General features: G+C 31.9%; 3 protein-coding genes across 20 annotated transcripts; 2 read left to right on the plus strand and 1 right to left on the minus strand.

Moving 5' to 3' along the window:
• The first annotated feature begins 1,960 nt into the window (after positions 1-1,960).
• On the plus strand, positions 1,961-6,131 carry LOC145112264 (Protein phosphatase 2C family protein). Of its 2 annotated transcripts, none has more exons than XM_079048449.1 (5): positions 1,961-2,761; positions 4,519-4,845; positions 5,002-5,378; positions 5,463-5,699; positions 5,777-6,131. In XM_079048449.1, the coding sequence occupies exons 2-5, from the start codon at positions 4,545-4,547 to the stop codon at positions 6,011-6,013; spliced, it is 1,152 nt and encodes a 383-aa protein (XP_078904575.1). In that variant the 5' UTR covers positions 1,961-2,761; positions 4,519-4,544; the 3' UTR covers positions 6,014-6,131. The 2 variants fall into 2 exon arrangements, with proteins under 2 accessions (XP_078904575.1, XP_078904574.1); XM_079048448.1 differs by lacking the exon at positions 1,961-2,761 and adding an exon at positions 3,535-4,005.
• A 2,853-nt stretch (positions 6,132-8,984) lies between these two features.
• LOC145112269 (ubiquitin domain-containing protein DSK2b-like) lies at positions 8,985-13,273 on the minus strand. Of its 17 annotated transcripts, none has more exons than XR_013710491.1 (7): positions 12,522-13,272; positions 11,500-12,433; positions 11,242-11,330; positions 10,761-10,870; positions 10,567-10,637; positions 9,409-10,224; positions 8,985-9,299 (listed from the first exon to the last, which is right to left on the minus strand). XR_013710491.1 is itself a non-coding variant. In XM_079048453.1 (6 exons), the coding sequence occupies exons 4-6, from the start codon at positions 10,829-10,831 to the stop codon at positions 9,154-9,156; spliced, it is 309 nt and encodes a 102-aa protein (XP_078904579.1). In that variant the 5' UTR covers positions 10,832-10,870; positions 11,242-11,330; positions 11,500-12,433; positions 12,522-13,256; the 3' UTR covers positions 8,985-9,153. The 17 variants fall into 17 exon arrangements, 1 of the variants encoding a protein (XP_078904579.1); XR_013710493.1 differs by having other exon boundaries at positions 9,409-9,500; positions 12,522-13,268; XR_013710492.1 differs by having other exon boundaries at positions 9,409-9,503; positions 12,522-13,268.
• Positions 13,274-17,551: 4,278 nt separating this feature from the next.
• LOC145115821 (uncharacterized) lies at positions 17,552-19,886 on the plus strand. The gene is made up of 7 exons (XM_079052173.1): positions 17,552-17,777; positions 18,468-18,497; positions 18,589-18,681; positions 18,761-18,884; positions 18,981-19,272; positions 19,416-19,470; positions 19,592-19,886. Exons 1-7 carry the CDS (start codon positions 17,658-17,660, stop codon positions 19,664-19,666), a joined length of 789 nt encoding a protein of 262 aa, XP_078908299.1. The 5' UTR covers positions 17,552-17,657; the 3' UTR covers positions 19,667-19,886.
• The last annotated feature ends 2,621 nt before the right edge of the window (positions 19,887-22,507 follow it).

A 22,507-nucleotide genomic window follows, 5' to 3' on the forward strand; every position in this document is an offset into this window, starting at 1 on the left:
GTTTCAATTAATATAAAATATTTTAATATTTATTTAAATTATGTTTTTATTTAATTTAATCATAAAAAAATAAAAATAAATAAAAAAGATAATTGTGGAGTGGTGACCATTTCCTATGTTTAGTAGATTGGTGGTGAAGCTGACGTGACGCAGATGTGACACCATTTTTTCGATGAGTTAGTGGTGACCACTCCCCACAGCCTGATGCACAGACGGATGATCAAACAAACTAGTTAAACTCTATGCGTCTCTAAAGGCTCAATCTAGCTACTCCCGTTAAGATAAAAAAAAAGCCACAAAAATTTGAATGAATAATCAATAGATTACAATTGTAAGGTGCCAAAACTGGTAACTAGGGAAAATCAGTCGCATATTAAAAGTATATGATCATAATATTTGTTAAAAAGAATCAAATTACAGTCATATATGTTATTGTCAGTTGTATAAAAATATGATATCTTTTATTCAATGGGTATAAATGTAAGTTTACCATGGATCGGATAGGGTTTGGTCAACCAAAAGCATCCTTATAGTATAAGTCAGTTCACGGATCACTTGAGTTTTGCTCCTCCAAAAATATTGGAAAGGAACATCCATCTACCTCATTACACCCCTTGACTTTCCTCAACGTTGCATGTGAAGCCCTTCACCTAGATTCTAAGTATGAAGTGCATTTTTTGTAAGGATGTTTTGGTAATTCTTGATATCGTCTAATGAATATATCAATAATTACCAAAATATCCTTACAAAAGCAAAAACATCCTTTAGTATACGGATGAATAAAGTTTATAACTATATGAGGCAATGATGACATATTTGGTAAAATTGAAGGAGAATATAAGTGAGAGCAAAAATAAAAAAAGCTATCATTTAATTAATATAGGAAACATCATGATCTTTCTTTTTAAACTAAGAAAAAAAGTTATTATGTATATATTTGTCAAAGAATAGTTATATCACATTAAGTCTGTTAATTAAAAGGAAACATCACATTAAGGCATATGCCCACTATCAACATCTAACCTCCAAATATGAATACTATAGTAGGTTGCATATAATTTGACAATTTATTCCCATAACAAAGACTAAACTGTAAAGATTTTTTTTTTTTTTAAAAGCTAAATTGCAAAATTATATATTAAAAAAGAAATTCATGTTAAGATTTTGAACACCCCATACTTATTAGTTCAAAAAGATTAACATATGTAATGCATTATACAATATTAAACTTGTTCTTCTATTTTTATTTTAACAATAAAGATCTAAGGGGAAACGGAGTCATGCTTTTATGGGAAGGTTGGTGGGGTGATATGTGGATTACTTAACTCCTTCAACCGCAATAATTATTTGTACTTTTTGTTTTTAGACTTGTACCAAAATAACTTTATATGTTTTTATACTAGTTTGTATAATTTTAATATTTTGTAAATTATTTTGTATATTTTTTATTAGTTTGTGTTTATTTTAAAATTAAAAATTAAGTGTGTTGAATGAGTTGAAAAAGATATAATTTTCATGTATCGTAGGTTGGACAAAATTAAAGAGAGAAATAAAGAAAGGAGAGAAAAATGATGATGTGGAGCTTATTTGACACCGAATTTAATGAGTTGGGAGGAAAAGACTCAAGAACATTAACTAAAATATGAATAAATGGACAATTTGATCCCGTCCAATGTTAACTTTTTAAATTATAATTCTAACTTTTTAAATTATAATTCACTTGATTTTTAAAGGGCTAATGTCATAAAAGTCCTTAAGTTTTCAAGAAATTGTTGGTTTTATCCTCCGTTGTTTTTTGGGTTCGTTAATGCCGGATATTTGAATTAATTTTTACATGTATGCCCTTCTAGGAGGTTTACCGGTCAACTTCCAGTCATCGATGTTATGACTGTGTTCATGTGTGAAATAAGGACCTGTTTCTTCTTCCCCCTTTGCTCTGTAAAAAAGGGTGAATTTTTTTTACCCTTTATACATCTCTCTCTCTGTCCCTCTTTCATTGAATCTAATTTTGCAAGTCTTGGTGATGATTGAAATTCCGGTGGATGTTGCAAAGTATGGTGATTGCTGCCATGATGTTCTTCCCTTCGATTAGAAGGTCTGATCCCACATTTTCCCTCTTTGAATCCCCTCTTCTTGAATCAGATCGAAGGATGGTGACTGTGGTTGTGATGATCTCTCTCTCTCTCTTTCTCTCTCTCTCAACACCACATACACGCACACACACAACCTAACTCCCTTGAAATCACATGTCTCTCGTCTCTTGTTATGTATTATCGAACACCTGTGTGCTGGATGTACAATTAAAACGAAGAACATAGTATTCCCCTTGTTGTGCGTGTTTATTTTGTGCCCCTTTTTCTCTCTATCTACAGGTGTTAGTCAAAGAAATATGATGATGAACAGGGCGCCAGGAGAGGGAAGTAATCTTAAAAAAAACTTTGAATCTGAGGGATCTGGTAGACGTGGCCCCTTCCACTGCGCTTATTGAAGCTTTTGCATCAAACCCAAATTGTCTACACAACCGAGGATTCTTGAGAAACACATCGGGCATCGAACAAACGAAAAACCCATCATGATTATGCTCCTGTTGGTTGTGAATTGGAACTTGGGGTTCGAATTTCTCCAATTGCAACACATCTGTGCACTCACTACCTCTTTCCCCCTTTGTTGCAACTCAATTATCAGCCTTTTCATTTGAATTATATAAATTTGATTAATGTGAAGCTGTGTGAGAAGATGAGAGACTAAGAAAAACTGATAGGTACACATTCTCTTTCTCTCTCTGTATGAAGTTTTAACATAATTGTAATTAGTACCAAGGAGGAAGCATCTGATATGTACCACAACTATATCTGATATGAATTGATTAGCAAAAACTGGAGAAAACAATAAACAGTAGAAATAAACGTGGGTGGGGGATTGAAGCCAATATGGCCCACTAAATGGAGAGTGTGACCGGGTAACCGGTTATTTACCTGCTAAATGGCAATTTTGATATAATTTATCCAAATATTAGGCATTAATGAACCCAAAAGACCTGAAAGGGTAAAACCAATAATTTCTTGAAAACTTAAGGACTTTTATGATGTTAGCCCATTTTTAAAGACTAAATACATTCCAAAAATATGTAATGTTAACTTTTAAGATCTAGATTTGTCAAGTTTAAATCCACAAGTTATTCATTTAATTCCGTTTTGGTAAATTTCTAAAAGAATAAAAAGTTAATGTCTTACTTGTAAATTAAAATACATATTAAATTATTAATTATAGCTTTTTATATGACTTCTAATCTAATTTAAAATAATATCAATAAATAATAAACAGAAATATATTTTAAAAATAAAAAAGTTAAATACATAAATAGTTAATTATGTTTGATTTATTTGAACCGTTTGAGTTTTGTTTAATTAATTAAATAATAATTCAATTAATCTAAATTAATTCAAATATACAAAATCATACATGTGAATTCAAATCATCCAATTTTCCCTATAAAGTTATTTCTCCTAGATTGACCTTGTGACAGATTAATATGAGACCTATGCTTAATTTATTTTTTCTATTTGAAAATATTAAGTTAATTGTAAAACTAAAAGGGCTGAAGTTATCAATTCATGTATACACGAGGGGCCTTAGTGTATGTAAAGGATCCTTTAAAACTCTGTCACTGCCTCACCCACCAGAGACGCTTCCTTCCTCACTCCTCCTGTTGCCGCCGCCGTGCCACCGGCGCCCTCCACCTTCACACTCAAAAAACACCACCAGTTCTACCCCCCTTCAAATTTCTCTGAAACACTCACTCACGCTCATGATCAATTCTCTCCCTGTTTTGTTTTCGTTAACGGTTACACAATTAGCCGGCGAACTCAGATTTTCGTCTCTGTGTTCGCCTCTGTGGTGAATTATACTCTTTCGTTAGGAAATCTACGTTAATTTTCCACGAAACAGTAACAGAATCAAGAAATTGCTTGAAGCAGACTCAACTGCTTCATACACTCTCCCTCTGTAAGTTTTTCACATCCCTCGTGTACAAGCACACACCTACACACAAACTGCATTGATCAATTTATGTTCGAATTTATCAATTTAATGTAATTCATCTGCATCGATAAGTGTCTCTCGTATATTCATCTTTAGTTGCGCTTAATTTACTCGAGGAATTTATATAACCTACTGATGAGCTTCTTTGAATTTAAACATACGCATTACTCTTAGTCATGTATACATATTCTAAAATGTTAATTTTGCAGGTAATTTCCCTTCTCGGTTTTTGTCACCAACATTTTTTTTAGGGTTTTCACTGTTTCATTGAATTGGCCCTTAAAATTACCAGATTCTTCAGTAATCATGAATTGTCGATTGAGATTTCTTGTGACGTTTGTAATTGATCAAAAGACAACCCTTAATTTGTTCATAATTCCCGTGCTAACTCTATAGATTGATCTGGATTATGACTTGGTGTAGTGATCATCTAAAGTTCTAAACAGTGTTCTTGTCGTTTCCCCCTTGTTTTTACAGAGTGGTGATTAAGAGGGAAATGAAGGATGTTTTCTTGGGTGGGGAAGTTAGCATCAGCATTCTGGTTACCTTTAAGTCTATATGCCCGTACGAACAAGGATGAGAGCTTGGGTGATGATGAGAATGATCCCCTGTTATGGTCTAAAGAGCTTGAAAAACACGCATTCGGTGAATTCTCATTCGCAGTTGTTCAAGCCAATGAGGTTTTAGAAGATCACAGTCAGGTAGAGATAGGTCAAAACGCCACCTTCATTGGCGTCTACGATGGCCATGGTGGCCCAGAAGCTTCACGCTACATCTGTGATCACCTTTTCCCTCATCTCATCCGTGAGTCTTCTCCAATCTTCTTTTCCCCTTTTCCCCTTTTCACTTTCACTTAACTACTTTTTACTTTTCATCACATAAATCTCGATAAAAGTTCGTACTTTGTGCTTCACAGATTGTACCTAGATTTAATTCAAAAAATATATGTTAATTTAATAGGTCTTACTCAAGAAAACGGATTAAATTTAACATCGTCAAAAAGCCTTAAAGATGCTGTTTCTGCTACTGAAGAGGGGTTTCTCTCTCTAGTGAGAAGAACATGTGGGATAAAGCCATTAATGGCTGCTGTTGGATCTTGTTGTTTAGCTGGACTCATATCTCAAGGCACATTGTACGTTGCTAATATGGGCGATTCTAGAGCTGTGATAGGCCGTTTAAATAAACGCAAATCAAATAAAATTATAGCTGAACAAATCACTGAAGATCATAACGCTTCCATGGATGAAATAAGACAAGAACTTAAATCTGATCATCCAGACGACCCTCATATTGTTGTCATGAAACAAGGCGTCTGGCGTATCAAAGGCATCATTCAGGTCTGTTCAGTCCAGTCCTGTCCAGTGTAACAAATGCAGATGCAGCTTTATCTGACGTGTTTACTTTTTGGTTGTTGGTTTTAGGTATCCAGAACGATTGGAGACGCGTATTTGAAAAAACCCGAATTTGCCCTCGACCCATCGTTCCCGCGGTTCCATCTTCGCGAACCGATCCAGCGACCCGTTTTGAGAAGCGGGCCGTCGATGCATACTCGGGAGTTAAAACCGGAAGACAAGTTTGTTGTGTTTGCATCGGATGGATTATGGGAACACATGACAAATCAACAAGTAGTGGAGATTGTTCACAATAACCCTCGACCAGTAAGACCTTGTTGACTTTTTCTCTATTAAGTGAAAAGAGAAATTACTGATTTATTTAATCATTTGTATGTGTTTAGGGTATTGCAAGAAGGCTTGTGAAGTCAGCAATGGTGGAAGCTGGTAGGAAAGCAGGGAAGAAGAGGTACGATGAAGTGAAGAAGATGGAGAAAGGGTGTAGACGTGCGATTCATGATGATATAACGGTGGTGGTTGTTTTTATCGATCATCAAAAGATGAATATGGGAATCGATGAGTTATCGATGCGTGGGTTTAATGACTCGACTTCACCTTCTGGTTTTAGGGCTTTGGGATGAAAAAAATACTCGGTTTTGTGTACTTTTAATCTTTTTTTTTTTTTTTGGCAGATATTAACTCTATTGTTTTTGCATGAATAATAATAATACTAAAAGCCCACGTATTTTTCAAAATAAATCGGTTGTATGAAATATGAATGATGTATGTAGTAAGTTTTTTTAAAAGTTGTGGATAAGGTCCCACAAGCATTAAATCAAACCATAAATAAGTTGTTGAAAAATATACGAGGGTATCACATTTATCTCAAGAGACCGTTAGGTAAAGTGTATTACACTATTTCAAACATAATGACCTAAGATGAACATAATGATAAAACCTAGTGAGTAATCATATGGTTGGTAATATAATAAAAACATCAAAAAAGATTAAAATTTTTAATAATAGGTAAAACATTGCGATGAATAAAGTGTAATTTATTAACCGCAAATCTTCTGAAACTTCAAAAAGGTAAACAATATATTATGCAATGTATGAAATGAAATAAGTTTTCCAAAACATGTCCTCACTCTAAAAGGACTCTCGAAGCTCTCATATAGAAAGGTGGTTAATTGAAGCCTACTCATGAAATAGCACACAACACATTCACGTATACAAGTTTCCATTTCAAAACTTAAAAAACTACTAGGTTATATGTTAATCACCACACATGAATCATGTGAGGCGTTTGCAAGGCCTAACACACGTGAATGCATTTTAGAATGTCATTTGAAGCTTCAAGGCTTCAAAATTTGGATATCCAAGTTCTTGAAAAGTGTCCGGACCACACAAAACTCAAAACTCATCAAATAATGGATGCACATGATTTGGAACTCAAAATGTATTATATATATATATATATATATATATATATATATATATATATATATATAATGTGTTTTATTCAACAAATCTTTTAAAGAAGTATCTTGAAGTTGGGACTTCTTATATATACTCACCTCAAAAATATACATAACCTTCTATCTGACTCCCCTAAGTATAATAAGGATTATCGAACACGTAAACTTATACTCATTTACACACATAAACCAACATAACATGTCCTTAAGGAAGCAAAGAAAACATACAAGCGACACCGGGACCAATATTTGACAAGATCATATACCCATTTTATAAAAAGGGAAAACATGTGTCATGTGATTTTGGTCATGGAAAGCATATAGTCGTGTGAATGGTCCCAATCAACTCATTATGACCAAAATTTTTGAAAATACTTTCTATTTTGATCTAACCATTTCCAAAACAGATTCTAATGATCTAGGTAGAAGCATATGGTTCAAAACTTTATTTTAACACTTATTTATATCCATATTAAGATTTCTAATTAGAGTAATACATGATTAAATTAAGTAATTAACATCATCAATAATTTAAAACTTAAATCATTAGTAATAACCATTATATCCGGTTCTTTTTTGAGATTTGAACTTAGAACACTAAAATCTAACTCCCAGTCATATTAGAAATATAAATTCATAGTCAGTTTTAAATTCATATTGATCAAAGGATGATCCACCATTGTTGGGGATAAATATTTTCATCCAAGCTCCATAACTTCAAATTTGACCAAATTGATAGATTATCTTCTATTACTTAGACAGAGATTATTGACATCTACATTAAACACATTAAATTGTTGAGTTTCACCAACAATTCAAGATTAGCAGATTTACAAGGTGGTTCACCATTCTTGGGAACTTAAAGCTTCAAAGTAATGTATGTAATGAAGAAGAATATGTCTTTAAGGCTTTGACACTTGAACTTGATGATAATATTTGCAATTACTAATATCTTCTAAATTTCAAATTCTCCTTCGGCTTCCAAGCTCTCCTTCATAATACACTTGAAATTAGGGGTGAGCGTGGTCCCGAAACCGGACCGAACCGAGAACTTGTAACATAAAAATGTGAAACCAAACCAATTTGTGTACTCTGGTTTAATTTCAGTTTCGGTACCAGATCGATTTGTTTTTTCCATTCCATTTGCTCACTCCTAACTAAAACCGGACCGAACCCAAAACTTGTGAATATAATATTGAAACTCGAACTGATTTGTGTACTTGTTTTGGTGTGGTACTGGTGCCCATTGAAATATGTTTGTTTCCGGTCCATTTACTAAACCCTATTTGAAATTGTTTAGAGAGAGAGAGAGAGAGAGAGAGAGAGCTTAATACTTCTAAACCTTCCTTAATTGTCAAACTATTCCTTCAACTTAATCTTTTTGCACAAAGTATCACATTTAGGATTTCCCTAAAATTTCAAATCCTTAAGCTTTTAGATTGACCCGCAACAATAAGAGTAAAGTACACGAATGGTCCCTATGGTTTGGGATAATTTGCGCGCTTGGTCTCTAACTTATTTTCTTAACTCGGATGGTCCATACTGTTTGTTTTTTGTTATGCGTTTGGTCCCTACTATTTATTTTTGTTACACGCTTGGTCCCTGTCTTACCTAAAAATACTATTATTTAAATAGGGAAAGATGGTGGGGTATGTAAGGTAAGGTGATGGAGTGGGGTTGGGATGTGTTTATTTAAATAAATTAAAAAAATCAAGGGAAAAATAGTCTTTAAAGGTAAGACGGGGACCAAGCGCGTAACAAAAACAAACAATAGGGACCTTCCGAGTTAAAAAAATAAGTTAGGGGCCAAACGCGCAAATTACCCTAAACCATAGGGACCATTCGTGTATTTTACTCCAACAATAAATATTCTTATAACTAGATAGGGACCCCCGCGTTGCGGGGGTCGCGTTGCGGGGGTCGGATGCGACAATTTTTTCCGTTACTATTCACTACCAAGTTGTGTATCTCCAGAAATAGAAAGCACCTTAAAAACTGCATCACCAACCTCAACAATTACGATCAACAAAAAGGGAAATATGTGTAATCAAAGTATTACGAATGCACATGGAAAAAAGATGTTCCACCAAAAAAACAAATGTAGAAAGATACAAACGGACACAATTGCAGACAATGAAAGGAAGAACAATTGCATGTAATGCCTTACCTGCAAGTTTGTAAATACATTGCTATTCTTCCTCTAGAAAAAAACATCCATATAAATCATACACTAAAATGTGACATTACATTTAAATGATAAACTAAAAGACATCAATTACTTAATCAGTATTCCATATCTGACATTAACCAACAATTCCAAATAGACTCTTAGATGCGGCATGAACATTACCTGCGGTGGGTGTCAGTGGTTGACGATTCTCATGTGTGTGAAAGAATCCCATTTCTTGTAGCTGTGTCAGCTGTATAGCATACAATTCTTCTGGAGGCACTGTTTTTTTATTTTATTTATAAAAAATGAAAAATATATGAGTTTGTTTATTTGTGAGATATGAATGATGATTTTGATAGATTAAATAATAGGTAAATAAGTTAGTTACCATTTGAATTGTTTGGCATTGTGAAGCCACCGGTTCCAAGCCCCCAAAAGATGTTCATAGGCATATATCCAATCCCATGTTGTCGGGCCCACCTGCTATACCAAAAAACAAAATTATTATAAATATAATAATATTTATTAAGATTTAGTTTGCTACACCGGTTTGACCTATTTCCCTGAATATATAAACAAAAAATTGATATCAAACCATGAATATCAATTACATGGTGAAGTGAAAATCAACGTTTGAGTTGACCTACTAGAAAAAAAAGGATAAACATTTTACTGAGTGGGTGGTTGCCTACCAGACAAAAGAGACTGTTGCACTGTGATTATTTACTATAAATGGTAAGAACAGTAGCTGAATGGATGCGTAGACCGGTGATGGTAATTAGCAAAAAAGTAACAATATAAAATTGTAAATTCAACAAATACAAAAACTCTTAACAAACCCAAACATAAATCTTTTGCTATTGTTCCTTTATTCTTGTTTTTTGTTTTAACAAAACATTTTTTGTCTCCTGGTTCAATCACCTTCCCATACATTTTTTGTCCCCTGCTTCAATCACCTTCAATTACCTACGGGTGTGGGGATAAAATGACCGGCAAACCGGCACTATTCCTAAGGATGGAGAAAACAAATACATATAAAAATAACCACAGAGATAAATATAAATTGTTTAAATGCTTCAATATAAATTGTATAATTTGTAGATTAGAAACGTGGCATGAATAAGCCTAAGGCTAGGCTTAAGTGCAGCTCTCTTAGCACTTGTGTAAGCCATTGATGTAGCAACTGCTGTTGCCCAAATTGTGCCTACATATACATTTTTATCAACACTCCATTATATTGTGTCGGGTTGATCATTCAAAAAATCAAATCTATCATTATATTAAGTAAAAGTTAAAGTTTATAAATTAAACCAACCAATGCTGGTGAGCTTGTGGTTTGAGACCCAAGATTGCAAGGGCAAATAGACCAAATGTTATCAAAGAGAAAATGGTCGATTATATATATGATGACATTAGGGACAAATGAAGTTGTAAGTAAATTTGCAATATGTCCAGTCGAAGTAGTTATTGCATTCATTGTGAACAGGGCAAAATGGTCCAATTTTTGTACAATGTGAATAATAGCTAATAAAAAAATGCCATTTACCGTGTTTTTAAGTATTCGATTGAACGTGAAATTTACATATATGTTGTTAGCTGGTGAATGAACATGACAGCCTGTAATATTCATCGATCAAAAAAATCTGAAAAATTCTGCATCTGCGATACAAATATAGAGTGCAAAAAATCAGAGGTTTTTGGAGAAGTAAAACATAGAAGATGGCATTGAGAAGTTTACACCTTGTCAAATAGATAAGCCCTCCCATGTCGACAGTGGAATGTCTTTTAGCCAACTGCAAAATAGATGGCATGCTTCATGGTCCGATGACAAAGCCCAAAAGGTTAGCCAACTGCAAAATAGATAACAACAAAATGGTCATTTTCAAGGATTAATAATTTTTTTAAATGACTATACCCATGGAAATCAATAAAACATTCAGACCTACATTTTTTTTATTAAAATTAATAACTAATTACAGTGTAATTATATTTAATAAAAATTATAAGTATAAAATTGGGTTAAACCATAATTTCTCATTGACTCATTTCATTCCATGATAATTTTTAAAATTTTCATAATATTTTTCTTGCCAAAAGAAGAAAACTAAACGGCCTCATCAAGAAAATCAGTTTGAAATCTGATCAAAATAGATCAATTCACAGGTAAAACTTCAAGTGTGTGTAATAGTACTTTGAATATATAAATAAGAACAGTACTTACATTTTATCAGCTTTCCAACTATTTTGCACCAATAACTTCAGAACCACTGATTAACTAAGGTCAATAACAACTCTTCTTTGCAATCTCTTCTACACATTAGAAAAAGAAAACCAAAGGTAAATAATCAATTAAGGAATATTGAATAACAATATCAAAGCCGATGAAAACCAAAGGTTATAAATCAATTAAAGATCAAAATGTATCAAATTGGGTTTAGCTATCATCTCGAAAGGGGGGTAAAAGTATTGTAAATTTAACCTGGAGTGTAGCTTCTGCAATGAATTTTTAGCATTCTCAAGTCTCCATAAGTGAATTCATTGTTTACTTTTTTCAGGTTTCCACTTTACTATCACATGAAGCTTGCATTTCTTGCATGGCTTCAACTTCCCGCCATAAATTTAAACAACCTTTTTATAATTATTGTAAATTTAACAATCCAAAGTCAAAAAAATAATAGTCACTTGAAAGGAGTTTTCCCTGAGGAATTTACAAATCTACCTTTTCGGCAAGAACTGTAAATCGACCATTCACCATCAGATCCCACTGGATAGAAGGTAACAAACACACAAAATTTTTCTTTTAATCAATTTAGGGCTGCTATTTTTGTATTAACACTTCTGAGTTTCGTGATGATATATAAACTAAAATGCATAATTACATAAAGGGCTTCCTTAACAGAAGCTACAGTATGAAGTTTGACTTTATGAATAAATGGTTGACCCGTTGGAAGTTTAAGAAGTAGTTGGAACTCCTACAATAACTCCTACAATAAAAATCATATAAAAACATATTTGTGATAAATCAATAAAGTTATGAAAGTATGTTGTGTTTTTTTTATATACTTCACCCTTATTAGAAGCAAAAAACACATACCACCAGAGATCCACTTTCAAGAAAAACATCTGTAACAATCACATATTATTATTAGCTTCAAATCCAAACAGTAACGTCCACCTCATCCAAAGTGTATGAAATTGGGTTTAGCTGTGGTTCAAAATCCAACACTGAGAAAGGAGGAATCAAAATAGCATGGTAGAGATTAAGTTAAATAATCAATATCAATTACCTTTGATAAAGGTGAAATTAGGGCTCATCAATTAGGATTCCAAAACGATTTCACCTTTATGTACCTCAGTCAATCATCGAAACCCGAGAAATTCTTGAACTCTGTGTGAAAATTTCTCAACAAAAACTGATTTGATCTGTGTTAGTATATGAACTTGGGGTTTTATTGTTGTTTCCTGGAACCGAAATATCAATCATTTGGAGCACAGTCGTACCTGAAACTTAGTTTTCCAATTCCAAAGACTCCTTTTAAGCTTTCTTCCCCCTAGTATTGATACCTGAGATCATGAATTTAAAACTGAATTTAAAATTTCTTACCTGAAGAACCAAGCAGTTTCATTTCAGCATACAGTGCAAGGGGGATTCAGATCATCGGGATTTTAGGTTTGGGATGTTCGGCTGCTTGGTCGCCATCGCACCAGGGGTCGCCATCGCCCTTGAATCGACGATGGTGGATGGAGCAGAGGTACCACCAGTAGCGCCAGCGTCCGTTGTCGCTGCCTCCTCTTCCCTGTCCGCCGTTTAGTCGACATCATACACCGATGGTTGCTTGCCTGTAGCAGGTAAAGGTTCCGACACTGCATGTTCGTGAAGCCTTTGCAATCGGCAAGGGATCGCGTATACTGGACTTCGACGGTAATCGTAGAGCAATCGTAGGCACGCAGACATAATCGGCGGCGAGGAAACGGCCTCCGACTCATCTTCCTGCCGATGGATTGAACACAACACAGACGTGACCTGTTCCTTCTTTTTTCCTGTATTGATCTTTGATCTGTTATTTGACTCGATGTAAGAATTTGGGGTAAGGAAAGAAGATTATTTCTCCAAACCGAAAGGAAATCGAAATATGAGAACGTTTAGATAGAAGACGTAAGAAAATGTTGATGTTTATCAGAGAGGGTACGACCAGAAGAAATGAAGAAAAATCGAGAATCTGCTCAAACTTTCAAAGCAGTCAAATGGGATTTAATTTTCCACAACCCCCCACAAAAAAACAATAAAATATCAACAATAATAGAGAGACCATTTTTGCCAAAAATCCGTCACTGTTAAAATTCTTCACATCTTTAATATATATATATATATATATATATATATATATATATATATATATATATATATATATATATATATAATAATTAAAGTCATTAAATATTCTTATAATTAAAGGCCAATACGTTAAGTCAAACTATATACCTCAACTTCAAGTTTTGAAGTGTCAACATAACCTCAACTATTAAGATTATAACCATAACCTTTCACATAATAATTCCAAATTAATTATAATTATTTAATCAAGAAAGATTTTGTTAAGAATATTCATATATACTAAGGTCCCGTGTGATAGACATCTTTCCAGGTCCAAGCAGAACTTTCTGGCTGAATGGACCGGAAATACTGTTTGATATGCATAAAAAAAAGAGTTTTTCCCGGTAAGATATATCTTTCCCAAAAAGCCCTAGAATCCTATCTTTCAGACCGAATAGGCTGGAAAGCTAATTGTGCCCTAAACCCCGCCTATTTCTTTCTTGGATTATTAATTTCTTTTAAATAATTTTTTTAATTTCTTGTTTATTGGATTATTACTTTTTTATTGGATTATTATATATTAATAAATATTATTTTTTAATATACAATATTTACGTATTAATTAATGTTACTTTATTGGATTATTAATTTCTTTTAAATAATTTTTTTATTTCTTTTTTATGGATTAATTCTTTTTTATTGGATTATTATATATTAATAAATGTATAATATTTATATGTTAAAAAATATTACTTTATTGGATTATTAAATTCTTTTAGTTAATTTTTTAATTCATTTTTATTGGATTAATTCTTTTTTTTTTGGACAACACCACCATCATCCTAATATATTTTAAAAAAATTCATCCATCCCACCACTATCGGACATAAACCGGATCAAGAATCACACGTTGAGTTATAAAAAAAACTAAAATTGCTAGAAAGTATAACAACGTAACATCAACTTGAAAAACAATAAACTAAAAACAACTTAATCCACATTCTATTTGGATTTTTAAATGAGTATTATATAATTTTGATTTTGTATGACAATTTATATGTTTTTATAATTATTCAGTAACTTCATCCATCATAGTATAAAACAGCAGAGTAAGATTGTCATGTTTCATCATTCAGCACAGTCAATTAGATGTAGAATCAAACAACATGATTTTTTTTCCGGTCAGAAAACTTTCCCAGCACTTTCCCGGACAGAAACTATCAAACGGGACCTAAGTTAAAGTGTTGGCGGATGTGTCCATCGACAATTTCAACCCTATATTATGTAAAATATGATATTTTCAACCATTCTACTATGTAAAATGACAATTTTCACCCTGCTATTTTTTAAGATATCACATTGATCCTTCCTCTTTAAACTTTATAGTCACTTTCACCCCTTCCTTTTTTAAACTTTCGTGTTTATCCTTCCTCAACTTTGTAAATGATATTTCCACCTCTCTACTTTTTAAAATGTCACTTTGACCCCCTTCACTTTGAACTTTGTAAAATATCACTTTCACCATTGTTTTATCCCCGTAGTATATATAATTTGATTTTCCTTAATAAATTCCGTTCCTTAACCTTAAGAAAAACTAATTTTATGTGTTTTTTTATGTATGGGTTGATATAAATTCAAGGTGGTCAGTGTTTCGATGTATCCAACGTAAATTTAGAACTTTCGTTCGTTTATTTTTATTTTTAAAAATTACTTAGTTTTTTATGTACGTATCGATATAAATTCGAGTTTTTTCTAAGCTTTGATGTAAATTTCTTTATATGTTTTCGTGTTTATTATTATGTACGTTTGTTACATATGAATCAAATAACGTATAATACATTTTTGATTATTTGAACTTCTATTTGTTAACTTGAAAAAATAATCTTAATTACTTATATTTATGTACATACCGATATAAATTTGAATTTCTTTACGTTTCGATTTAAATTTTGTGTGCATCTTCGTATGTGTGTTTTTTTATCTAAATTAAAGTGTCGGCCCACCTCCTTTTGTCCGGATTTAATCCTTACATTTTGGTTGTTGTCATTTTTGGTTCTTGCTTTTTTTAACATTGTCATTTTCGTAAATTTGTTCTATGTAACTTTCTATATAGCTGCTACATGCTTGCTAAATATTTTGCATATGTTTAACACATACAACTCATCATTCGTCAAATACATTGCAAACACCTTGTTCTAACCTAAAATCATAAGTGTTACCGTACACATGCATTGATTGTACAAGCAATAAAGTTCTTAAAAACAACTACTTTCTTTTTAGTTGTTTCGATAAGCTAAAAAACTTAATCATGCAAGTTCCTCATTCGCTTGTTACAACAACAACAACATATTATTTCCTGATAACACCCCATATATAGGTGTTATATGAGCATTTGATGAATACTTTTTTATGGAAAAAGAAAATAAAAAAATTTAAAGTTACCTTCATAAAAGCATATACCTTCGTGAAATATTTAAAACTAAACAGACAACATTTTTATATGTATATTTAATGGTAATATATTTATAATTTGAATTAGAACTTAATCTTATTTTTGCTCTTATATTTATTTAATAATTTTATTTTAACTTAGATATCTATCTATTTAAATGTTATAAACAAAGCATGCTTAAATGACTTAGTTTATAAAAAATATTTGGACGACTTTCACCTATTTTAAAAAAAATAACATTTCATTTTTTTGTTGCTTTTAATCTACCAATAACAAAATAGATATTACATTAACTGTTAGAAAATCTGGGGTATTAGAATGCTTGAGTTACTAAGAATTGTGAGATTCACTTTCAGATTAAAGTATTTCGAGGGTACACTCGAAAATCTCTAATCGGATAAAACTCAATATTCAAGAACAATGAATGAAGAAGATAAAGTTATGTCTTGTACGTTTTGTGTACCAAAAAACTTCCGAAATTGATCAATTAACATAAGATAACTTCATGTCCAAAAGCTGCCAAAAGATAGTTACAGGAAAGTAACTTCCTGTTTGAAAATTGTCATAAAACCTGTCACTAACCACCTTAAAATCGGGTCTAGAATTAGTATTATAAAATTGGGTTCATTTTCTTAAATTCGGATTTTCATGCATTTTTAACAAAGCATGTGGGTCTAGAATTATGATCACAAAACCGGGTTCATTTTCTGAAAACTGCCCCTTGGACCCCGCTTCCAGGGGTTCTGTTCTCGGACTCCCATCAGTTCAGGGGCTTCGCCCCTAAATAGCAATGTACTTTCAACCAAGACAAATTTAAACAAATGTGCACTCCGCACCACCCTAATTTGTTTAATATTTTTTCAAGGCAACATTGATCAACAAATTAATCCTAATACACTTAAATAATATTAATGATAGAAATCACCAACATTGATACTATGTAAATTCTAAAAATAAATATGTAAAAAGTCATCTTATGAGGATAGATGGGTCGAGGCAAGGGGTGGGGAAATTAGCAAGCAATATTGGCCCTTTGTTATTCCTCCGCTTCAATCCGTTGTCTCGGTTGGTAACAACAATATGTTCCTCGACTTCAATCCTTTTGTAGAATTTATATTGTTGGTTTATTTGAGGCAGTGAACTTGATGAAATTTTGTTGGATAAAACTTAAAAAAATGTTATTTTCAGCAGATGAAGGAGTAGGAAATGAAAAACTATTACTAATAATGTTCGTTGGAAACTATTGAGTGACTCTAAAGTCCTCCCAAAATATCGTGCCAAAGACATTCAAAAATGTCTCTAACAGAATGAAGATATGGCCACTAAACACCTGACCTAACTATCTCGAATGGTTGTCTATCCCTTTTGTCTTTATAGTTATGTCTCTGTTTATCCGAGCTTGTGCAGGTTTTTTTTTCTTTTGCTTATTTGGCTCATGGGCTGTATATAGACACTTTATATGGACACTTATCTGTGAGAAGCCTTTAATTTGGATTTTTTTTTCTATTAATAAAATTTTAATGAGATACCGTCTTTTTCTTTATCAAAAAATAAAATAAAAATATTTTTAGATTATTTTTAATTTTAAAAGTATCATAAAAATATTTTTAGATTATTTTTAATTTTAAAAGTATCTAGTTAAAAATTAAAATAAATAAATAATACCTTTTCAAGTTAAAAAGTAAAAAAGAAACTCATGGTTTTAATCCGAAGTAATTTTGGTTGCCTTCCAAATGGTTGAAGTTTAGGCTCCATTTTTTTCCTCCATAGAATTACGAGGTAAGTATCGATTGTACCCCTTTAACCTCCTATACACACACCGCCTTTCTTTCTTTCTTCTCCATTTTTTCGTGTACATGTAATTGCAGGCATGAACAGGGCAACGAAAATAGCCCTAATCAACTTAAACAACTCCCCTTTACATCTGAGAACAGCTTTCTTTCATTCAACTCCTGTCCTCGATCGTCGACGACGCACCCACTGGGAATCTGTAAGCCCCCCTCTTTCACTTTCTTTAATTTATATCCTGTGTTTGAATTTGCATTGTCTGATTACAAGGATTACTTGTTATTTGGCGAAATTTTTTGTTTTTCTTAGGAGTCAAAGAATCAGGGAATTGAATATAACTTGGGAATAAGTGAATTTGGTTTTGAAAAATAGCAAACAAGCTAATCTTGCGATACCTAAATAAGAATAGAGAAAATACACAATTATTGACTTCATTTAGAGAACCAAAAGAATAGGGAAACCAAGCATATTGGTCAATGCGAAGAGATATTAAACTAATTCTCAATGCCCACATAAGAATAGGGAAACTATTTGCATATAATCAGAAATTGTATTGGTTTTGTTCAACTAGATTGCCATATTGGGGGAATATGCAATAGGAAATTTAATTTCAAATTTTATTAAACCTAATTTGGCCTGAGTTGTTCTCGTATTAGCATCGAACTTGTGAATAAAGGAAGCATCTTTAATCCAAAAGCAAAAAACTACAGTAACTTTGCAAGACCACATGTAGAGCTCAAGAATATTAAGTAATTTTGACTTGAACATATCTTACATGAAACGCTCAACTTATTGCTATGATTTCATTTGATTATAATCAACACTTTAAATTTGAATTATTGGTTACTTATTTGTCATATTTTTCTTTTTCTCTATTTTGATTTTTGAGTAGGCTGGAAGTTTTTACAGAAGCTCCTCAAGGGTGAGAATTTCGTACAAAACACCTGCTTTTAAATCATAAACTCTTGTTTTTTTCTTCTATGTTAAAATTCCATACTTGTAAATACTTACAGAGACCCAACTTCAATGCAAGAAGACAAAGAAAGTTTTATGCTAAACATGAAATGCTTAGGAATGCTAGTGCTTTTGCAGAAAACATTTTCCAGGTAAATGTTATATATTTTTGTTATAAAGTTCATTAATATATCTATTGAAGCTGTTGTGGATTTATTTCCATACATTTAGGGATTGAATGATCATGATGAATTTGACCCATCTTCAAGTCAAGGAAACTCATGGTTTAGAGGTCATAGTGGACCCGGTGGGACCCGAGCTAACAGTAAGGGGGCCCAGGCTAGGGCCCGCAAAAGTAAGTGCAAAAGACATAAATGCCCTTGTCATCCTCATCATTGAAAAGCATTATGAGTTTCAAGTTTGAAGTTGTTTTTTTTACTTGAATTTTCAGAAAGATTTCAGTTTTATGAAGCTGGTGAAGATGTTGAGACGATTTTTCGATCTGCTTTTGGTGGAAATGGATTCTATTTTTGGTCTTTTATAAATGATGAATCGCCAAGAAATTCATCAGGCTTCTATAATAATCATGGGGCTTCATGGAATTCCAGACATCAGTTTGAAGATGAAGATGAAGATGGGTACTCATCTGAGTCAAACAGATTAGAAACTGATTTGACAAAAGACAGGATTACCCTTGGTTTGACTCGTTCTGGCCCTTTAAACCTTGAAGATGTTAAAAATGCGTAAGCTTTTCAATCTTCTCTCTGTTTTTTTTTTTTTTTTATAAAGATTCATTATCATCACATATATTAGAATGATGTCCCAAGTTGAAGGTTACATTTTCTTTTTTTAATTTTTAATTATTATTATTTTTTTAATTTTCCAGATACCGAGTTTGTGCATTGAAATGGCATCCAGATCGTCATGAGGGTTCTTCCAAGGTACGATTTGAATTAATAGTTTAATACATTTACATAGTTGCTTTTATTACATTTATATTTATAACATCCACATTAATCAGTTATTATTTTTTTTTTTTAATAAAATGGTGTACATGAACAGGCAATTGCAGAAGAGAAATTCAAGGTCTGCAGTGCTGCATATCAATCTTTATGCGAAAAATTGGCGATTAATTAAAAATAAAATAAAAAATAATTTTTCTATTTACCAATGCCACTTAGTGGTCATTTGATTTTTAGTTATTTAGTGTGTTTCATTTTTGTACACCATCATTAGGAAACATTATGCTTTTGGTTGATTGTACAATTTACTAATTTCTCCCTGAACAATTTATTATATTTTCTTGTGTTAGCAATTGTTAAGATTGCTGAATAAAATAAAGCAGAATGTTACTCAAGTCTCTTTATTTGTCTTCTAACATCTGTAGTATGTATCTTTTTTAATCAGAGCTTGAAGAACACATTTATGAGATATGTTTATGCAATCCATGTTTTTTTCTGGCTTGTAAATTATAATAAATGGTTGAATATTTGAACAGCTTTTGAGTATTTTATCAAACAATTTCAGTTTGATAGATTTGTCCTCTGTATAGGTGTTATGTGATTGATGGACATACTTAGATTAGAGTCTTTGATTTATAATTGGATACTTTGATTATTCTTTATGACATAGAATGAAAGAATTATAACAAATATCTTGCAAACTATTCAATATCTAAATTAAAATTATGCTGATCAATGTAGATTTAAATGTAAAGAGTGCCAAAAAACTTAAATTGATTTACAATTTGGTAACTTTGATTTGGAATTCATCAAGGAAAAACCATAAACTTTCGTTTAAGATAATACGTTTCCATGAGGAGACTTTGGATCACATTTTTGTGGTGTGTCATATAGAGTCAGATTGGGTGATAGTAGAATGTTCTTATTCCAACTTTTTCAGTTGCTAAGGATTGGATTATTTGGGTTGATCATACTCAATTTAATGTGAAGAAAAATAAGGGTTTGATGTAGTTGTTTCAAGGTGTTTTAGTGATTTAGTAATGCTCTTTGTTTTCATTCCAAGAAGCCAAGAAATAATGATCTTTTTGAAAACATTGTTTCTCTATCGTACTTATGGATCTACCCTAATAAAAGAAAATAACATTGCCACATGTCATCACCTTATTCACTATGCCACATGGCATTTTATCTATTTTTCCAATTACCTTTAATTCCACTTGGCAAATTCTAATTTTTTTGCTTTTAAATTAAAAAATCCGTAATGAAAATACAATATATCAATTTCCCTGAATTTAAAGAAAGTCAATAACTACTTAAAAGCTCACGTAATTTTTGCAAGGGAGGTATTAATTTCAAATAAACCTTCTTAATTATCATCAACAAAATTCTGTCAATCCTTTTAAAAATAACGTTAATTTGGAGAAACTTTTCAAACATTTCTTCACTCACGTAATTTTTGCAAGGAATGTATCAAACTTTTACATCCTTTTCAAAAATCATTTTTATAAATTACTTTTTATGTATAACTCAATTCTATTCATCTGTTATCACTGTCTCTTGCAATATTGAGTTTACATCATCGTCTTCTAAAGTTTTGCATCATCACAGTGGAAAATCTTCTTTTCAATCACAGAGTTCAATCCATTCGGTAAGTTTATAAAAAAAACTACTTTTAAATTGTTTGTTTATCTTTTGTTTCTTCTTGTGTTTTTTTAATGTGTGTGTTGTTTTTTTAACATCTTCTCAATGTGTATGCGTGTGTGTGCGTTAACTGTTTATGTTCATGTGTGTTTGTGTTTAACTGTTTATGTTCCTAAATCAATCCAATATAAAACGCATGATTCTGACTTTTGAGTTTTCATTCCATGTATCAAAATGTGGTAGATGAAAACAGGGGCGTTAAAACATATGATTAAATGTCTGTAACTCTCTATGTATAAGTTCTGGATCAACATTGAAGCTGTAAATAAATAAGATGAACAAGGATTTTTTATGTAGACTTTTGTTAAACAGGAGACTTAGAATGAAATAAATTGTCTTATAAAAGCCCCTGTTTTCCATCCTAAGTCCTTGCTTTCAACCTTGGGAATCAAAATTGAAACCATTTACAGCAATATAATTAAAAAAAATTAATTGTTATTCCTGTTTTTGTTCAACTATGCTGTTTTAGGTGTTTTCCTACTTATTTGAAAGTTGTTATATTTGTTTCATGTGATGGAATGGAAACAGGAAAAGGAATGGAATACTCTATTATCACTGTTATTGTTTTTTTTGTTATAATGTAGATTAATTAAAGTGAAAAATACAAATACTTTTTTCTGTCCCCAACTGTTTACTATTTTTGTATGACCAAGGGTCAAAAACATCATTTTTACATTTTTCTTGGTTGTTTACACATTTGGTACATATTAACCTAAATGTGAATTTGCATACATTCAATCTACTTACAATTCAAAAAAAACATATAAATATTCTTCATAACTCCAGTCGTTTCATTACCCATAGCAGATAACAAACTGAATACCTCTTAGAATCATGATAACATCAGTGCTGTTACAGGTGTTATTAGAAAAAAAAAACTACAAAAAAGGTATGCTTTAATTGGGATGGTTTTTCAAAACAAATATGCTTTTATTATAGCAAAAAAGGAAGTGGTTATATTTTTGTTTTACTATTCCATATTTTGTATTTTGGGCATTGCTTTCAGAACTGACTTTGTTTTGCTATTTATTTAAAAGTGGTTATATTTTTTTGGTGTGATGGAATGGAAACAGGAAATATGGAATAGGATGGTCTATTATCACTATTATTGTTGATTTTTTTATGTTTTAATGTTGATTGATTAAAGTGAAAAATACTAATAATTTTTTTTGTCCCCAACTATTTATGATTTTTCTATGAGCAAGGGGCAAAAACGTCATTTTTACAAATCTGTTGGCTATTTAACACGTCTGGTCCATATTGACCTAAATGTCTATTTGCATATCTTCAATCTGCAGAACCGACTTTGTTTTAC

Source organism: Lactuca virosa, chromosome 5 (assembly GCF_052849685.1).
Source record: "Lactuca virosa cultivar CGN04683 chromosome 5, Lactuca_virosa_CGN04683_v6, whole genome shotgun sequence".
Taxonomy (NCBI): Eukaryota; Viridiplantae; Streptophyta; class Magnoliopsida; order Asterales; family Asteraceae; genus Lactuca; species Lactuca virosa.

Bases quoted from the DNA above. Each gene is read 5' to 3' on its own strand.
- LOC145112264 (XM_079048449.1), top strand. From the start codon at position 4,545: ATGTTTTCTTGGGTGGGGAAGTTAGCATCAGCATTCTGGTTACCTTTA. The intron at 4,846-5,001 runs GTGAGTCTTCTC...TTAATTTAATAG, and splicing joins CCTTTTCCCTCATCTCATCC to GTCTTACTCAAGAAAACGGA. The intron at 5,379-5,462 runs GTCTGTTCAGTC...TGTTGGTTTTAG, and splicing joins GTATCAAAGGCATCATTCAG to GTATCCAGAACGATTGGAGA.
- LOC145112269 (XM_079048453.1), bottom strand. From the start codon at position 10,831: ATGCCATCTATTTTGCAGTTGGCTAAAAGACATTCCACTGTCGACATG. The intron at 9,501-10,760 runs GTGTAAACTTCT...TTGGTATAGCAG, and splicing joins GGGCTTATCTATTTGACAAG to GTGGGCCCGACAACATGGGA. The intron at 9,300-9,408 runs GTAACTAACTTA...ATAAAAAAACAG, and splicing joins AATGCCAAACAATTCAAATG to TGCCTCCAGAAGAATTGTAT.
- LOC145115821 (XM_079052173.1), top strand. From the start codon at position 17,658: ATGAACAGGGCAACGAAAATAGCCCTAATCAACTTAAACAACTCCCCT. The intron at 17,778-18,467 runs GTAAGCCCCCCT...ATTTTTGAGTAG, and splicing joins GACGCACCCACTGGGAATCT to GCTGGAAGTTTTTACAGAAG. The intron at 18,885-18,980 runs GTAAGTGCAAAA...TTGAATTTTCAG, and splicing joins CCAGGCTAGGGCCCGCAAAA to AAAGATTTCAGTTTTATGAA.